This window comes from Callithrix jacchus, chromosome 3 (assembly GCF_049354715.1).
Source record: "Callithrix jacchus isolate 240 chromosome 3, calJac240_pri, whole genome shotgun sequence".
Classification (NCBI taxonomy): domain Eukaryota; kingdom Metazoa; phylum Chordata; class Mammalia; order Primates; family Cebidae; genus Callithrix; species Callithrix jacchus.
In genome coordinates, this window is record NC_133504.1 from 43,812,314 (window position 1) to 43,829,602 (window position 17,289).

At 36.5% G+C, this 17,289-nt stretch overlaps 1 protein-coding gene and 1 pseudogene across 8 annotated transcripts in view; both read right to left on the reverse strand.

Annotated features, from left to right (window-relative positions):
• ARFIP1 (ARF interacting protein 1) overlaps nucleotides 1-17,289 on the reverse strand; it is a 125,587-nt gene that overhangs the window by 19,732 nt on the left and 88,566 nt on the right. For all 8 annotated transcript variants that reach the window (XM_002745392.6, XM_002745391.6, XM_035292854.3 and 5 more), the window contains 3 exons: nucleotides 10,982-11,203; nucleotides 8,916-9,073; nucleotides 3,150-3,324 (listed from right to left, as the gene is read on the reverse strand). In XM_002745392.6, the coding sequence (XP_002745438.1) occupies nucleotides 3,150-3,324; nucleotides 8,916-9,073; nucleotides 10,982-11,203 (555 nt within the window). The remainder of the gene's footprint in view (nucleotides 1-3,149; nucleotides 3,325-8,915; nucleotides 9,074-10,981; nucleotides 11,204-17,289) is intronic.
• Nucleotides 2,220-2,939, reverse strand: LOC144581923 (large ribosomal subunit protein uL24 pseudogene; annotated as a pseudogene).

The window sequence follows — 17,289 nt, forward strand, 5'->3', positions numbered from 1 at the left end:
AGAAACATTCCATGTTCAGGGTTAGGAAGAATCAATATTGTGAAAATGGCCATACTGCCCAAAGTAATTTACAGATTCAACACTATCCCCATCAAGCTACCAATGACCTTCTTCACAGAACTGGAAAAAAACCACCTTAAACTTCATATGGAACCAAAAGAGAGCCTGCATAGCCAAGTCAATTCTAAGCAAAAAGAACAAAGCTGGAGGCATCACACTACCTGACTTCAAACTATACTACAAGGCTACAGTAATCAAAACAGCAGGGTACTGGTACCAAAACAGAGATATAGACCAATGGAACAGAACAGAGGCCTTGGAGGCAACACAATATATCTACAACCATCCGATATTTGACAAACCTGACAGAAACAAGCAATGGGGAAAGGATTCCCTGTTTAATAAATGGTGTTGAGAAAACTGGCTAGCCATGTGCAGAAAGCAGAAACTGGACCCCTTCCTGACACTAAAATTAACTCCAGATGGATTAAAGACTTAAACATAGGACCTAACACCATAAAAACCCTAGAAGAAAACCTAGGCAAAACCATTCAGGACATAGGCGTAGGCAAGGACTTCATGAACAAAACACCAAAAGCATTGGCAACAAAAGCCAAAATAGACAAATGGGACCTAATCAAACTCCACAGCTTCTGCACGGCAAAAGAAACAATCATTAGAGTGAATCGGCAACCAACAGAATGGGAACAAATTTTTGCAGTTTACCCATCTGACAAAGGGCTGATATCCAGAATTTACAAAGAACTAAAACGGATTTACAAGAAAAACACAAATAAGCCCATTCAAAAGTGGGTGAAGGATATGAGCAGATACTTTACAAAAGAAGACATACATGAGGCCAACAAACATATGAAAAAATGCTCATCATCACTCGTCATTAGAGAAATGCAAATCAAAACCACATTGAGATACCATCTCACGCCAGTTACAATGTGATCATTAAAAAATCTGGAGACAACAAATGCTGGAGAGGATGTGGAGAAAGAGGAACACTTTCACACTGTTGGTGGGAGTGTAAATTAGATCAACCATTGTGGAAGACAGTTTGGCAATTCCTCAAGGACCTAGAAATAGAAATTCCATTTGACCCAGCAACCCCATTACTGGGTATATATCCAAAGGATTATAAATCATTCTACTATAAGGACACATGCACACGAATGTTCACTGCAGCACAGTTTACAATAGCAAAGACCTGGAATCAACCCAAATGCCCATCAATGATAGACTGGACAGGGAAAATGTGGCACATATACACCATGGAATATTATGCAGCCATCAAAAACAATGAGTTTGTGTCCTTTGTAGGGACATGGATGAACCTGGAAACCATCATTCTCAGCAAACTGACACAAGAACAAAAAATCAAACACCACATGTTCTCACTCTTAGGCAGGTGTTGAACAATGAGAACACATGGACACAGGGAGGGGAGCACCACACACTGGGGTCTGTTAGGAGGAAATAGGGGAGGGACAACAGGGGGTGGGGAGTTGGGGAGAGATAGCAAGGGGAGAAATGCCAGATATAGGTGAAGGGGAGGAAGGCAGCAAATCACACTGCCTTGTGTGTACCTATGCAACAATCTTGCATGTTCTTCACATGTACCCCAAAACCTAAAATGCATCTAAAAAAAAAAAAAGAAGAGTTTCTAAGGAAATGTTAAAGAAAACAATAAGATACTGAAAATTATAGTTTAATATAATGCCCTTTGATGTTACGGGGGAGAATATAAACATTACTGTTTCTTGAGAGAACTGAAAAATAATTTTAAGAGGGGACCTGGAAGAGAGTGCAGCTGAAGACCTGTTGTGACCTCATAGGATGTGAAACGCACAGAAAAAACAACAATGCAATGGTGAGACCCATCTTCACAGAACTGTCCTACACCTATTCTGTACCAACCTCACTACTGGCTCTCCCATTTCCAGAACTGCAATCATACAAAACTGGGTATGCAAGTAATAAGAGATATGTCAAACATGAGAAACTGTCCTTTTACTTAAACCAAAACACAGGAGTCTATTATTAAATGAATCCACTTCCTGCTGAAACCTGTAGCTGGTCCAGTTCAGCCCTCATTACTCTAGTTCTTAGATGTGTTCACCTATGAAAAAAATGTGGAAAATTGATCTCTTGGCTTCTTCCTTCTAGGTTATGTAAACTGCAACCCTAAGCTAGATCTTTTAGTTATTTTTCATTTACCAGTTACTGAGAAGATTGCTGTAATTATTTTCCTGAAATCTGCACCTACCATTAATAGAAAAGCTTCAACACATTCACAGCGTAACCTATCACTATTTAACTTTTTTTTTCAAGTTTTAATCAAAGCTTGTATATAAGATGACTTTATCCTGCATCTTCTCAATTGTTTCTTCCTTGTATTTGCCCTTTTCCTTTCCTACTTGGCAAGATTTGGCTTTCCGTTCAAGGATCTTTTTGCAGTCTTTGTCCAGTTTTAGCCTAGTGATAACCACCTTGCTGGGGTGAATGCCTATGTGGACAGTTATGCCATTAGCCTTTTCCCGCTGCACTCATTCAATGTAGATTACATATTTCTTCCTGCAAACCTGGACTACTTTGCCAATCTGCTGACCTTTATAGTATCCTCGTACAACCTGAACTTCATCATCCTTTCGGATGGGCATGGATCGCACGTAGTACTTACTGTCTCAGATCTTTGGAAAGAGGGGAGGACATAATCTTCCTGCGAATGTGGGAAGGTGCACTGAAATGCCTTTTGCGATTCTTGCTTCAAGAATGAAGGTCAGAAGTCACAAAGGGACTGCACTTCATTTTGGCTGCTCCCACTTTGGTGATGACCGCAAAAGGGAAGAGCTATTTAACTTTTTAAAACACTTGCTACCAATGCCAATCCAAAGATCAATGGCCATCTATCAAATACTTTCTGCCATGTGTTATATGTGAAAGACTGAAATAGTGGCATTGCAACTTTTATCAAAGACAGGTAAATATATTTTGTATACTTCTAAAAACTCAAACACTGATTATGAATGGAATTCCTCCTTGCAACTGTCATACAAGAGTTAAAAGAAACAAAAACTGACTACCTCTCTTGAAGGTGACTTTAAAGTCCACAGAAAGACCTCAGAAGGTAAAGAATTTACCTTATTTTCTTCTAGAAATTTCAATTTGATAGAAACATCATTGCGCATTTTATCATATTTTTCCTTATGTGCTTGGAAGAGATGCTGTGACTGCTCAATCTTTGGCAGAGTGTTTGCATCACGTGGTCCAAGATTCAGTTCTTCCAAATCAGTGCGATATGCATCATATTCAATCCTGGAAAGAAGAGAATAAGAGAAGCATACTACAAAAGGAGTAAAATATGTTCAAAGATGGGTTGGAAATTTATAATATTCAGTTTCATACTATACATTAATACATAAAATTCTCATACAGGTTCTACTTCATGCTTTTGAAATCATCATTTCTTTAAAAACAAGGAGCTATTCAAATAAGAACAGGGGGAAAGCTGCTTGTTAATCTCATTAACTATTTCCCCCAAACTACAATATTAACTGACAAGTAAAATTTCCAAAATCTGAAAACTAGTTAAAACAAGTAAATGTCAAAACAAGAGCAAGGGCAGAATAAATACCATGTGTGAACTGCCTAATACTGATGAGGTAAAGCAGTTAAGGACAGCAGACTCTAGAATGGCATACTAAAAGAGGTAGAAGTATCAGTGGTTCTCAGAATAAGTCTGGGTTAGCAACACACAACAAAAATATAATGTGAGCAACACATGTAATTAAAAATTTTCGAGTAGCTACAATAAATTAATTTCACCTGTGTTATCAATATATTTCATTTTACCCAATATATCTCAAATATTAATCATTGTGGCATGTAATCAATACAACAAAATTATTCATGAGGTACTTTTCATTTGGAGAGTGGGTAATGAGTCCTTGAAATCCACTGTGTATTTTACACTTCTATCTCATCTCAATTCAAACTAGCCACATTTCAAGTGCTTACCAGACATGTGTGGCTACTGTATTTGACAACACAGCTCTGGATGAATTTCTGCAACATCAGTATTCAGAATGTAACAAAAGTATCTATCGTAGAGCACTTACCATCCTGTGTTCTGTGAGATGCCCCACTCTAATATTCTCTCCCCCTTAACTCAGATAGTTACTCCACCACTGTCATCACTCCATGATCCTATAAGCCCTCATAATAGCTCTATCACAACGCCTAAGTATAGTCCTACCTTGCTTATTAAACAGTGATTTATCCAGCAGCCTCAACTATTTGGTACTCAGCAAAGAAGCAGCAAAGTGACCTCTAATTTAGTCAAGATCAGAATCACAAAGCTTATACCCTAAAACTAAAGCTCTTTATTTGGAGATAATAGGAGTATAATTCACATCTCCTATTCTGGGAATTAACAATACTTTAAATAACATAATCTACACTGTAGATATCACTTGAGAAAGAATAAATTAGTCCTTCACACTGATCCTAATTTATTCTTTTTTTATTTTTATTTTACTTTAGGTTCTGGGGTACATGTGCAGGTCATGCAGGGTTGTTGCATAGGTACATACATAACCAGGTCCTAATTTATTCTTAACTCGTACTGAATTTAACAGTATGAGTTAAGATTTAATTTCATTGGCCTCTTTCAGGGTCAAAAGAGAACCATTCATTCATTCACTGATACACTGATTCATTCAACAGTTCTCAAGAGAGCACTTTCTACATTCCAGGCACTGTGTTGGAAAGTAAAGCTATAAAGATGAACAGATAAATTTATCCTCAAGAAGCTCGCAGTCTAAGGAAGAAGAGAACCTTGTAAATAATGACAACACAATAAGATAATAAAAATGACCATAAAGGAAGGTAAGGTATAATGAAAATCAAGAGGAATAATTATTAAATTAGATACCTGAAAAGGTATCTCAGACAGAATTAAAATACTGTAATTAAATTCTGAAGGATGTTAAAAGCTGGCTGGGTGAATTGGGATAGGGAAATCAGTAGAATATTCTGAATCTGAAGAGAACAGCATGGACAAAGGCATAGATTTGTAAGACACAATGACAATTTGGTAATTCAGTATGTCAGAATCTGAAATTGGAACAGGACAATGAAATAAATTAACATCAGACAGGTAGGCAGAATTGAAAATAAACAGCCCTATAGGCCATGCTAAAGAATTTAAATTTAATCGAGTACGACAGGTAATGGGAAGCCACTGAAGAACGTTGAGCCTACATAAAAGTGACATGATTGTATCAGGATAGAAAGATCACCCTTCTGGTAGTGTAAGAGACAGAGGATAGAATAGAGTAAAAGATTTAAAAATCAGGAGCAAGGAAACCTATTAGAAAATGATGGACATATAAGAAATGAGTCACTGAATCAGGACAAAGGCAGTAGAGCTAAGGAGACAGATACAAAAGATTTAGGAAGCAAGACTGACTTGGCAATAATATCAAGTTAGTTAAATCCATGGGTTCAGTAGCCAAGCTGAATGACCTTCCTGCCTTTTGGCTCTAATGTCCTGAGCTAGTTATTTCATCTCTTTGTGCTCCAGTTTTTCAATCTATGAATGGTAATACAAATCTCCACAAAAACTTCATGTCGATAAAGCACACAGGACACCTGGTAATCACTGATACCTTTAGAATGCTTATTATTGTGGCCAAATTAGAAGAGGGCTATCTAGAAGCAAACATGCTAAAAACAATAAAAAATAAAGGAGAAAAACGTAGAACTAAAATAAATAGTAATACATGGTGATTTGATCTAAGGATAAATATACTTCAATAGCCTGGAGCACATTTCTAAACAACACTGATTAACTTAAACATAATCGAAGTTATAACACTGACCTTATATTTCTTAATTTTACATTCAGAGTTTGTAGATGGTATCAAAGTAAAACTTTCCATAACAGCTTCTCTAACAGTGCACATTACCACCAAGAAGAGAAACTCACTAAGTTTTCAAAAAGCAACTTCACTTCAAGGTTACCCAACTGAACTGAGTCCCTATCAACAGTTAGTGACGGTTACTTTATGGCTTATGTAAAACTTCTAGAGAACAGGTGTCCACATCTGAATAGTCTTGACCACAATTGACTCCCTTGTTGGTGCTGCTGTGAAGAAGTGCTGAATGGGCTGTTACAAGATTTTCTATACATGAAGCACCAGAGGGCTAGGAAATACTTGTACACAATGCACAATAGGGGGCATTAAAAGGCCACCCGGGCATTTCCCTAAATTACCACTTTTGTACTGATCAAATAGATGACCCTTGCTCTAAAAGTCAGCAAATTCTGGTTTTGACAGAGAAGAAAATTCAGCTACTGAAAAACTTTTAACCTTGGATTCTTTTGGACTATTATCCATCAGTAGGCAATGTTTTAGTTTTAACAACTAGCCAATTTCACAGCTACTTCATATACAACAGGAAAGTCAAACCCCAAGCTAAGCTTCATAAGATCATATTTTGTAATTGGAATAAAAAAGGATAAATTATGGGATGAGGTCATTATTGTTGTTTTTTAAAGTATACACAGAGGCTGTGTGAGGGCTTTAAGAAACCAGCTACCAAGAACATGTAACTTGATTTATAATTTTGTTCAAAAGTTCCAAATGAACCTATATACTGCATTTTATAAACTGAGATCTTATATCACATTATACTTAGGGCACTAATACTCAGGTATAAGGCCTATTGATAAAATGTGAACCATATGGAAACAATGGGTTCTCATGTTGGCTTTGAAATTGACTACAAGTGAGCAAACCATTTAACTTCTAGAGTGTTATTTTTCTCCTCTACAAATTAATTATAAAACGTTTAGAAATAAGAGCTAAAGAGAAAGAGATTATTATTAACTAAAACATATTTCAAGATAGGTAGGCAATTCCAAAGTAGAGAAACAATCTAGATCCACAAAGTTCTTAATTAGGAGGTAGTGGGGGTACTTTCAGAAGAAAACAATATTCATCTTTAAAACCCATAAATTTTTGGGAGGCCGAGGTGGGTGGATCATGAGGTCAAGAGATCAAGACCATCCTGGTCAACATGGTGAAACCCCATCTCTACTAAAAAAAATACAAAAAAAAATTAGCTGGGCACGGTGGCACGCGCCTGTAATTCCAGCTACTCAGGAGGCTGAGGCAGGAGAATTGCCTGAACCCAGGAGGCGGAGGTTGCAGTGAGCCGAGATCGCGCCATTGCACTCCAGCCTGGGTAACAAGAGCAAAACTCCGTCTCAAAAAAAAAAACAAAACAAATAAAAAAAACCATAAATGTTAAAACAATTAGACTGGAAAATAAGAATATTTAAAATGATTAGAGATAAAAGAGTACATAATTATGAACAAATTATGACATTATGAATAAGGAACAAATTTAGAAAATAATCCAATAAAACATATAAATGAATTTTTAAATTCATATACATAATGAACCCTTTGAAAATACAATTTCCATGAAAAGATTTACATCAAGACTGAAAAACCAACTACTGAGAACGTTATTGAAAAGATTTCCACGGCTATCTTACCAACAGCAATCCTCACTCTTACCCCTCCATACAACCACAGCTGTTTGACCTTCATTTTCGAGTCATTAAGAATCTCATGTTAATACTAAATGGAAAATGACAAAATAAACTTGGGATGGGACAGAAGCATCTCTTCCTGTGAAAACATCAAAAATTAGCTTTTCCAAATGATTTGGTCTTTTTACTTAATTGAAGTGCAAGGAAATATATATTTAATAAGCACTCAATTGCAAAAAGACTAGATGAGTTTGGAGTTTTTACAGGCATTTCTCATACCATTAAACTAGGATCAGAGGACAAAGGGTAAAGTTATCCTTCTAAAAGGTAAAGTTTATCTTCAACTATGCTATAAAAAGTGTAATGAAAAATAAAAATTTTGGGTGTTCAAAAGAAAAAAAATCTCAAAGGGGACTAGAATGATATTTAAATAAAAGTAGGAGGGCAAATGGGGAAAAAATTGGGCCTGGAATCAAAATATGAAAAGGCTATTATAGGTCTGCCACATTTTAGACCTTTCAAAGTATTTATTTATACATATTTTGTTCACCATTTAACTAGATAGTTACGAGACAGGGAAATTTTATATATACATATATATATGAACATGGATGTATAAAAACCCATTAAAATAGAATGTATAAAAACACTGCATTATAAACAGCTATCAAAACATAAGTCAAATACTTAATTTATATAAAAGGTAAAATTTGAAAGGGTTTGAAGGCTTGTTATAATCTGGATAAATGGAAGATGACCGGTATCCTAACAAAAATGACAGAGGTGAAATTAGCTTATTTATTCAATAGAAACTGAAAGTGTGAGTCTGGCTATTGTGGAAGCAGTGATAATAAGGATGAAAGGTAAATTTAGGCCACATTATAGAGGACCATGTAGTACCTGCCTGGTAGAAGATAGGGCCCTGTCCTCTTCTAAAGAAGCCAGAGTTAGAAAATCTTTCATTTCCCTATTCATTAGAAAGCAGGGTTTGGGCACATGACCAGGGCTCAGATAATCTCAAGGCAATGAAGCAAGTATTTTTGGGCCTTTAGAAAATTATTTATGGTAGCTGTGGCAGCATCAAGTACTGCCATAGAATAAGGGTCCTAATTAGATTCTATGGCATAAGGGTCCTAATTAGATTCTTCTGAGACTTAACTTGGCTTTGGTTCTTGGTTTTTTCTAGAATCCTGTCCTCTCCCTTTCTGCCAGTTCTGTGGAGGTATACTATAACTTTCCAGTATTTTTTTCCTGCTTAAATTGGCCAGAGTTGGTTTCTGTTGTTTGTAGCCAAAAACTTAACAGAATTACATGCCATCTGTAAAACAAACAATATACTTACCTGGCACTTTCATACTGTTTCACAGTCATTAATGTATCTTCAATTGTTTTATTCACCAAAGTGTTCACACTAGCAATGAAAAAATTAATGGCCCCAAGAAGAGTCTCTCCATTTTTAGCCAGCAGCTTCTGGGTATTTGCATTATAGCCAAATTCTTCCTAAAACAAAGAAGATGCCTTAATTCATCCAGTAATAAATTAGTGACTTAAAAATCTCAAGCACACCGCTAATGGGAAAATATGTGATTTAGAGATCTAGCTGTAGCAGTTTTACTTTTTCTTTCAATCTTTAAAAGAACTAAAATCACAGTTAGCTATATAAATCTTTAAAATTATAGATTTTTAAGATATAATTTTATATAGAATTTTAAATATAAATCTTTAAATTTAAAAAAATGTAAATCACATCTAGCTATAATAATTACTGAAAAAGTCTAATAAGCCAAAATTGTCATCAGCTCAGATACATAGCTAAAAGCAAAATAATTTTTATAAGTTACTTTGTAGTAGAAAGAATATATTCATTTCTACATTTTGTTTCTATTATGCTATAAGCACAGATGTTAGAAAGAAAAATATAGCAGATTATTAATCAGAGAAACTGTAACTATCACAGCCAAATTAGGTAATAATTGGTTAAAACTTTCAGACATAAAACAAAGTATAAATTTTTTGTGTTTTGACTGAATCTCCTCAAAGTATAAATATTAACAATACACATTTCTTTGTAAACTTGGTGACTAGTTGACTCCCAGCTCAGGTTTCTCTAGGCACACAAGTGAGGAAGGATCACTTGACACCCGATTTAGTTCATTCTTTTTGAACAAACTGCATCTTGGTGCAGTAAACATTACACATGACTCCTTCAGATATGGCAAGAACTAGCTCCAGCTCCGTATGTTTAGCAGTAAAAGCTTTCCAGTCCAAGTTTTACTAATTGACAGATTAATCAGGAATGCACCTAACCAAATAAAAAAATTGATCACATAAGATATATCATTTAATTTGATAATTCTCCAGTTTGTTATAAAACACTTCTCAATTTCAATGGAAACAAATAATGTAATTTTAAATTAATTAGAATCTTAGAAGGTACAAATTTAATGCTAGTGCAATAGCTGTAACTATATTTCTTAGGTGACAAAGTATTCAATAATTCAGAAAATAGCAGGAAAGTAAAATTATCTTTATTATCCTAAAAGCATTTTCTATTTAAGAGATGTCCATGTAACTCCACTCTGGACTCAAGTCTTCAAAGTATTATAGACTTTGATTTGCAAATATTGGCAAATAAAGGACTACATAAAAAGATTATCAATCAATGCATATAAAAACTAAAATGAAAGACAGGACAGCTTAATATTTTTGGCATCAAATTTCCACAAACCAAGTTATACACTGGAGTCTATATAATGTTACTGGAAAAAGAATACAGAAAAAAATTTTTTACAACTTTTAGAAAAAGTTAACACAACATATTACAACAGTAACTGCTAATATTCATTAAGTAAAAGGCAAAATAAAAAATTAAACAGAAAGAAAAATATAAAAGATTTACATATATACACTAATTCATAAAAAGTAAAGTTAACAGAAGTCAGTTGGGCCTTCCTAAAGTGATATAAAATCTCTCTTTTTTTTTTGAGACAGAGTCTTGCTCTGTCACCAGGTGCCAGGCTGGAGTGCAGTGGCATAATCTCGGCTCACCGCAACCTCCGCCTCCTGGGTTCAGGCAATTCTCCTGCCTCAGCCTCCCGAGTAGCTGGGACTACAGGCGTGCGCCACCACACCCAGCTAATTTTTTGTATTTTTTAGTAGAGACAGGGTTTTACCATGTTGGCCAGGATGGTCTCAGTTTCTTGAGCTCGTGATCCACCTGCTTTGGCCTCCCAAAGTGCTGGGATTACAGGCGTGAGCCACCGTGCCCAGCCATAAAATATCTTAAAAGAAAATCTGAGAATTCCATTTTCATTAAGATCAGAAAATCACAAATATAACAAATTACTTCTTAGAACACTTCTATTATCATTTTCCCCCATCCTTAATACTTATTTAAAATAATCTTACATGAAGTTCTAGTGACTTCAAACTCAGGTCAGCAAATGCATCTCCAAGTTGCCTTTGGGTATGTACCATCTGGAAAAGCTGGGTCGACAATGTTTGAGCCAGTTTTAAAATATTTTCATATTTTTTCTTGTTATCCCTTAATATATCAATTTGAGCTTCAAGTTCAAGGTCCACAGTTCTTGAGCCACGGCCTAGCTTCTCAGAGATAATTTGTCGAGTACACTAAAAGTTGAAGATGTATTTTGTTTAGAAAGAAAAAACAAAACAAAATATAAATGCTAGAGCATAAGGCATATACCATTTTTTTGGATTCAAACAAGCTAGTCTAAAAAACTGAGAACTGTCAGCTTCCTTAACTGATTAGGACCTGGAAAGTAAATTCACCATATGTATCTAATAATGATTACTAATCAAAGGACATTTTAAGACTTATCTAGCAAACTTACATACTGCCATAAAAACTCGCTCACATAATTATTTTGCAAGTTTAGTACATTTCAGTAGATTACTTAAAACAGAGATTTTAGCACTAAGACTAATATAGGCTGTTAATACAGGAATGATAAGAACACTAAAATACTACTCTCTTATTGTTGTCAAATGCTCTTTTACTTCTGTCTTCCCCCTTAAATTACTTGTATATATGTGTGTATGAATGAGGAATGAAAGAAAGAAAGAAGAAAGAGGAAGAATGAAAGGAGGGGGGAAAGAGGAAGAGATATTACTGAGTTTTTTACTTTTGCCCAGATAGCATTGTATTATATTGTTATTGCATTCTGCCCCAGAAATAATACAGAAACACACATATATATATTTGTGTGTGTGTGTGTGTGTGCGTGTGTGTTTCTGAGATGGAGTCTTGCTCCGTCGCCCAAGTTAGATGAAGTGCAGTGGTCCGATCTTGGCTCACTGCAACCTCCGCCTCCCAGGTTCAGGTGATTCTCATGTCTCCGCCTACCAAGAAGCTGGGATTACAGGCATGTACCACCATGCCCAGTAAATTTTTTGTGTTTTTAGTAGAGATGGGGTTTTGCTATGTTGCCTAGGCTGATCTCAAACTCCTGGGCTCAACTGATCCACCTACTAGACACTACAGAACTCTCCACCCCAAATCCACAGAATATACATTCTTCTCAGCACCACATCACACCTACTCTAAAATTGACCACATAATTGGAAGTAATCACTCCTCAGCAAATGCAAAAGAATGGAAATCATAACAAACAGTCTCTCAGACCACAGTGCAATCAAGTTAGAACTCAGGATTAAGAAACTCATTCAGAACTGCACAACTTCATGGAAACTAAACAACTGGCTCTTGAATGTTGATTGGATAAACAATGAAATGAAGGGAGAAATAAAGATGTTCTTTGAAACTAACGAGAACAAAGAGACAATGTACCAGAATCTCTGGGACACATTTAAAGCAGTGTCTAGAGGAAACTTTACAGCAATGAATGCCCACAGAAGAAGCAAGGAAAGATCTAAAATTGACACCCTAACATCAAAACTGAAAGAGCAAGAGGAGCAAGCAAAAGAAAAAAAAACTCAAAGGCTAGCAGAAGACAAGAAATAACTAAGATTAGAGCAGAACTGAAGGAGACAGAGACACAAAAAAACCTTCAAAAATTAATAAATCCAGGATCTGGTTTTTTTAAAAGATCAACAAAATAGACAGACCATTAGCCTGATTAATTTAAAAAAAAAGAGAGAGAGAAGAATCAAATAGATGCAATATAAAGCAATAAAGGGGATATCACCACAGATTCTACAGAAATACAAACTACCATCAGAGATTAGTACAAACAACTCTATGCACACAAACCAGTAAACCTGGAAGAAATGGATAAACTCCTGGACACTTGCACCCTCCCACACCTAAACCAGGAAGAAGTCGAAACCCTGAATAGACCAGTAACAAGGGCTGAAGTTGAGGCAGCAATTAATAGTCTACCAACCAAAAAAAGCCCAGGTCCAGATGGGTTCACAGCTGCATTCTACCAGACATACAAAGAGGAGCTGGTACTACTCCTTCTGAAACTATTCCAAACAATCCAAAAAGAGGGTCCTTCCCAAATCATTTTATGAGACCAACATCATCCTGATATCAAAACCTGGCAGAGACCCAACAAGAAAAGAAAACTTCCGGCCAATATCCATGATAAACATAGACACAAAATTCTTCAATAAAATACTGGCAAACTGATTGCAACAGCACATTATAAAGCTTAACCATCATGATCAAGTAGGCTTCAACCAGGAAATGCAAGGCTGGTTCAACATATGCAAGTCTATAAATGTAATCCACCACATAAACAGAACCAAAGACAGAAACCACATGATTATCTCAATTGATGCAGAAAAGGCCTTTGACAAAATTCAACAGCCCTTTAGGCTAAAAACTCTCAATAAACTAGGTATGAACGGAACGTATCTCAAAATAATAAAAACTATTTAACAACAGACCCACAGCCAATATCATATTGAATTGGCAAAAACTGGAAGCATTCCCTTTGAAATCTAGCACTAGATAAGGATGCCCTCTCTCACCACTCCTATTCAATATAGTACTGGAAGTTCTAGCCAGAGCAATCAGGCAAGAAAAAGAAATAAAGGGCATTCAAATAGGAAAGGTGGAAGCCAAATTGTCTCTATTTGCATACGACATAATTGTATACTTAGAAGACCCCATCGTCTCAGCCCAAAATCTCCTGAAACTGATAAGCAACTTCAGCAAAGTCTCAGGATACAAAATCAATGTGCAGAAATCGCAAGCATTCCTATGTAATACCAATAACAGACTTAAAGAGAGCTAAATCAAGAACGAACTGTCATTCATGATTGCTACAAAGAGAATAAAATACCTAGGAATACAACTAACAAAGGATGTAAAGGATCTCTTCAAGGAGAACTAGGAACCACTGCTCAAGGAAATAAGAATGGATACAAAGAGATGGAAAAACATTCCATGCTCATGGTTAGAAAGAATCAATATTGTGAAAATGGCCATACTGCCCAAAGTAATTTACAGATTCAACACTATCCCCATCAAGCTACCTATGACCTTCTCTTCACAGAACTGGAAAAAACCACCTTAAACTTCATATGGAACCAAAAGAGAGCCCACATAGCCAAGTCAATTCTAAGCAAAAAGAACAAAGCTGGAGGCATCACGCTACCTGACTTCAAACTATACTACAAGGCTACAGTAATCAAAACAGCAAGGTACTGGTACCAAAACAGACATATAGACCAATGAAACACAACAGAGGCCTCGGAGGTAACGCCACACATCTACACCTATCTGATCTTTGATAAACTTGATAAAAATAAGCAATGGGGAAAGGATTCTCTGTTTAATAAATGGTGTTGGGAAAACTGGCTAGCCATGTGCAGAAAGCAGAAACTGGACCCCTTCCTGATACCTTACACTAAAATTAACTCCAGATGGATTAAAGACTTAAACATAAGACCTAAGGCCATAAAAACCCTAGAAGAAAACCTAGGTAAAACCATTCAGGACATAGGCATAGGCAAGGACGTCATGACTAAAACACCAAAAGCATTGGCAACAAAAGCCAAAATAGACAAATGGGATCTAATTAAACTCCAGAGTTTCTGTACAGCAAAAGAAACAATCATTAGAGTGACCAGCAACCAAGAGAATGGGAAAAAATTTTTGCAGTGTACCCATATGACAAAGGGCTAATATCCAGAATTTATAAAGAACTAAAACAGATTTACAAGAAAAAAAACAAACCTATTCAAAAATGGGCAAAGGATATGAACAGACACTTTTCAAAAGAAGACATATATGAGGCCAAGAAACATATGAATAAATGCTCATCATCACTGGTCATTACAGAAATGCAAATCAAAACCACATTGAGATACCATCTCATGCCAGTTAGAATGGCAATCATTAAAAAATCTGGAGACAGCAGATGCTGGAGAGGATGTGGAGAAATAGGAACACTTTTACATTGTTGGTGGGAGTGTAAATTAGTCCAACCATTGTGGAAGACAGTGTGACAATTCCTCAAGGACCTAGAAATAGAAATTCCATTTGACCCAGCAATCCAATTACTGGGTATATATCCAAAGGATTATAAATCATTCTATTATAAAGATACATGCATACATATGTTCACTGTGGCACTGTTTACAATAGCAAAAACTTGGACCCAACCCAAATGTCCATCAATGATAGACTGGACAAGGAAAATGTGGCACATACACACCATGGAATACTATGCAGCCATAAAAAAGATGAGTTCATGTCCTTTGTAGAGACATGGATGAATCTGGAAAACATCATTCTCAGCAAACTGACACAAGAACAGAAAATCAAACACTGCATGTTCTCACTCACAGGCGGGTGTTGAACAATGAGAACACATGGACACAGGGAGGGGAGCATAACCCACTGGGGCCTGTTTGGGGGGACTAGGGGAGGGACAGCTGGGGATAGGAAGTTGGGGAGGGATAACATAGGGAGAAATGCCAGATATAGGTGACAGGGATGGAGGCAGCAAACCGCATTGCCATGTATGTACCTATGCAACAATCCTGCATGTTCTGCACATGTACCCCAGAACCTAAAGCAGAATCAAGTTATTTGAGAGAAAATGGGGCCGGTGTGGTGGCTCAACACCTGTAAATCCCTGCACTTTGGGAGGCTGAGATGGGAGGACTGCTTGAACCCAGGAGTTTGAGACCACCCTGATCAACAAATGTTGACTCCATCTCGAAAAAAATAAGAAATTAGCCAGGAGTGGTGATGCCCACCTGTATTCCCAGCTGCTCAGGAGGCTGAGGTGGGAGGACCACTTGCGCCCAGGTGATTACGACTGCAGTGAGCCATGATCACACCACTACACTAGAGCCTGGGTTAACAGAGTGAGACTCTGTCTACAAACAAAAACAAGTAAAATGGATAACAAGCACAGTCTTAAATCAACCAAATCAGAATCAGTATTTGAAGCATTATCCAAATGCCAACGAATGCCCAACATTAGCTAAAATTTGAGCTGAGGCCAGGTGCAGTGGCTCATGCCTGTAATTCCAGCACTTTGGGAGGCTGAGGTGGGCAGATCATGAGGTCAGGAGTTCAAGACCAGTCTGGCCAACACAGCGAAACCCTGTCTCTACTAAAAATACAAGAAATTAGCCAGGTGTGGTGGTGTGTGCCTGTAATCCCAATTACTTGGGAGGCTGAGGCAGGAGAATTCATGAACCCAAGAGGCAGAGGTTGCAGTGAGCCGAAATCGCACCATTGCACTCCAGCCCAGGCAACAATGCAAGACTCCATCTCAAAAAAAAAAAATTGAGCTGAAAAGGTCAAAAAGCAGTAACAACGCAGAGAGTCATGTAGACCCCATAAGGTTATTACATTATGAATTTTTTTTGGTTTAGAGGAATATGTCAGCCCTGGATACACTGGACTATTAACTCTATAAAATCATATAAGTCAGACCTAGATCAAAATGTCCAAGTTAAGTTCTATGAAAAAAATTGTCATTTAAAAACAAAGTTTAAAGAAAATAATGCCTCCTTCACATAGTATTATACCATATGTACATTTTAAAGAGTTGTCATTTTCATCAACACAAATTTTTAATAGGCTAAATGTGGCACATTAATATAAGAGATAAATATGGAATCTTAATAGTGATTCAACTCAGATTATTGTAGAGATGAGAGATGGAAGAAAAGAGGCAAGAGATAGAAGAAAAAAACATAACGCCACACAGACACATAGGAACAAATAGATAACAAACAAGGAAAACATCAACTAAACAGCATGAGAGGCAGGTTCAAATGAACAAAAGTTTAAACGTGCTCAGTCTCGTATGAAAGATGACCAAGTAAAACGAAGGGGAATTCCAAGCAGTAGGCAAATATAACCTCATGACAAAGTTATAGAAGTGTGAGAAAGCACAGATTGTTTGGGAAGTTTCTGGGTTATTTGGTATGGATCACTTGATCCATACATAGAAAAGAATAGTAGTAAGAGACAAAGTTGGAAAAGTATATCAGACTCATCCTATTCCAAAGACAGTGGGGATCAACTGAAGGATTTTAAGCAAGGATGAACCCACATTAGGCAGAATCAAATATGTAATCTAAGAGAATTGGTTAAGAAGTTGTTATAGTAATAAGAGAGAATAATAAATATGAACTATGGCTGTGAAGGCTGGGATGGAGAATAGGGGAAAAGGTGAAAGAATATTAAGGAGGCAGAATCCACAGAACTTAATGACTGACTGGATATGTGCAATCAGCAAGAAGATGGAGTAGAAATCTGT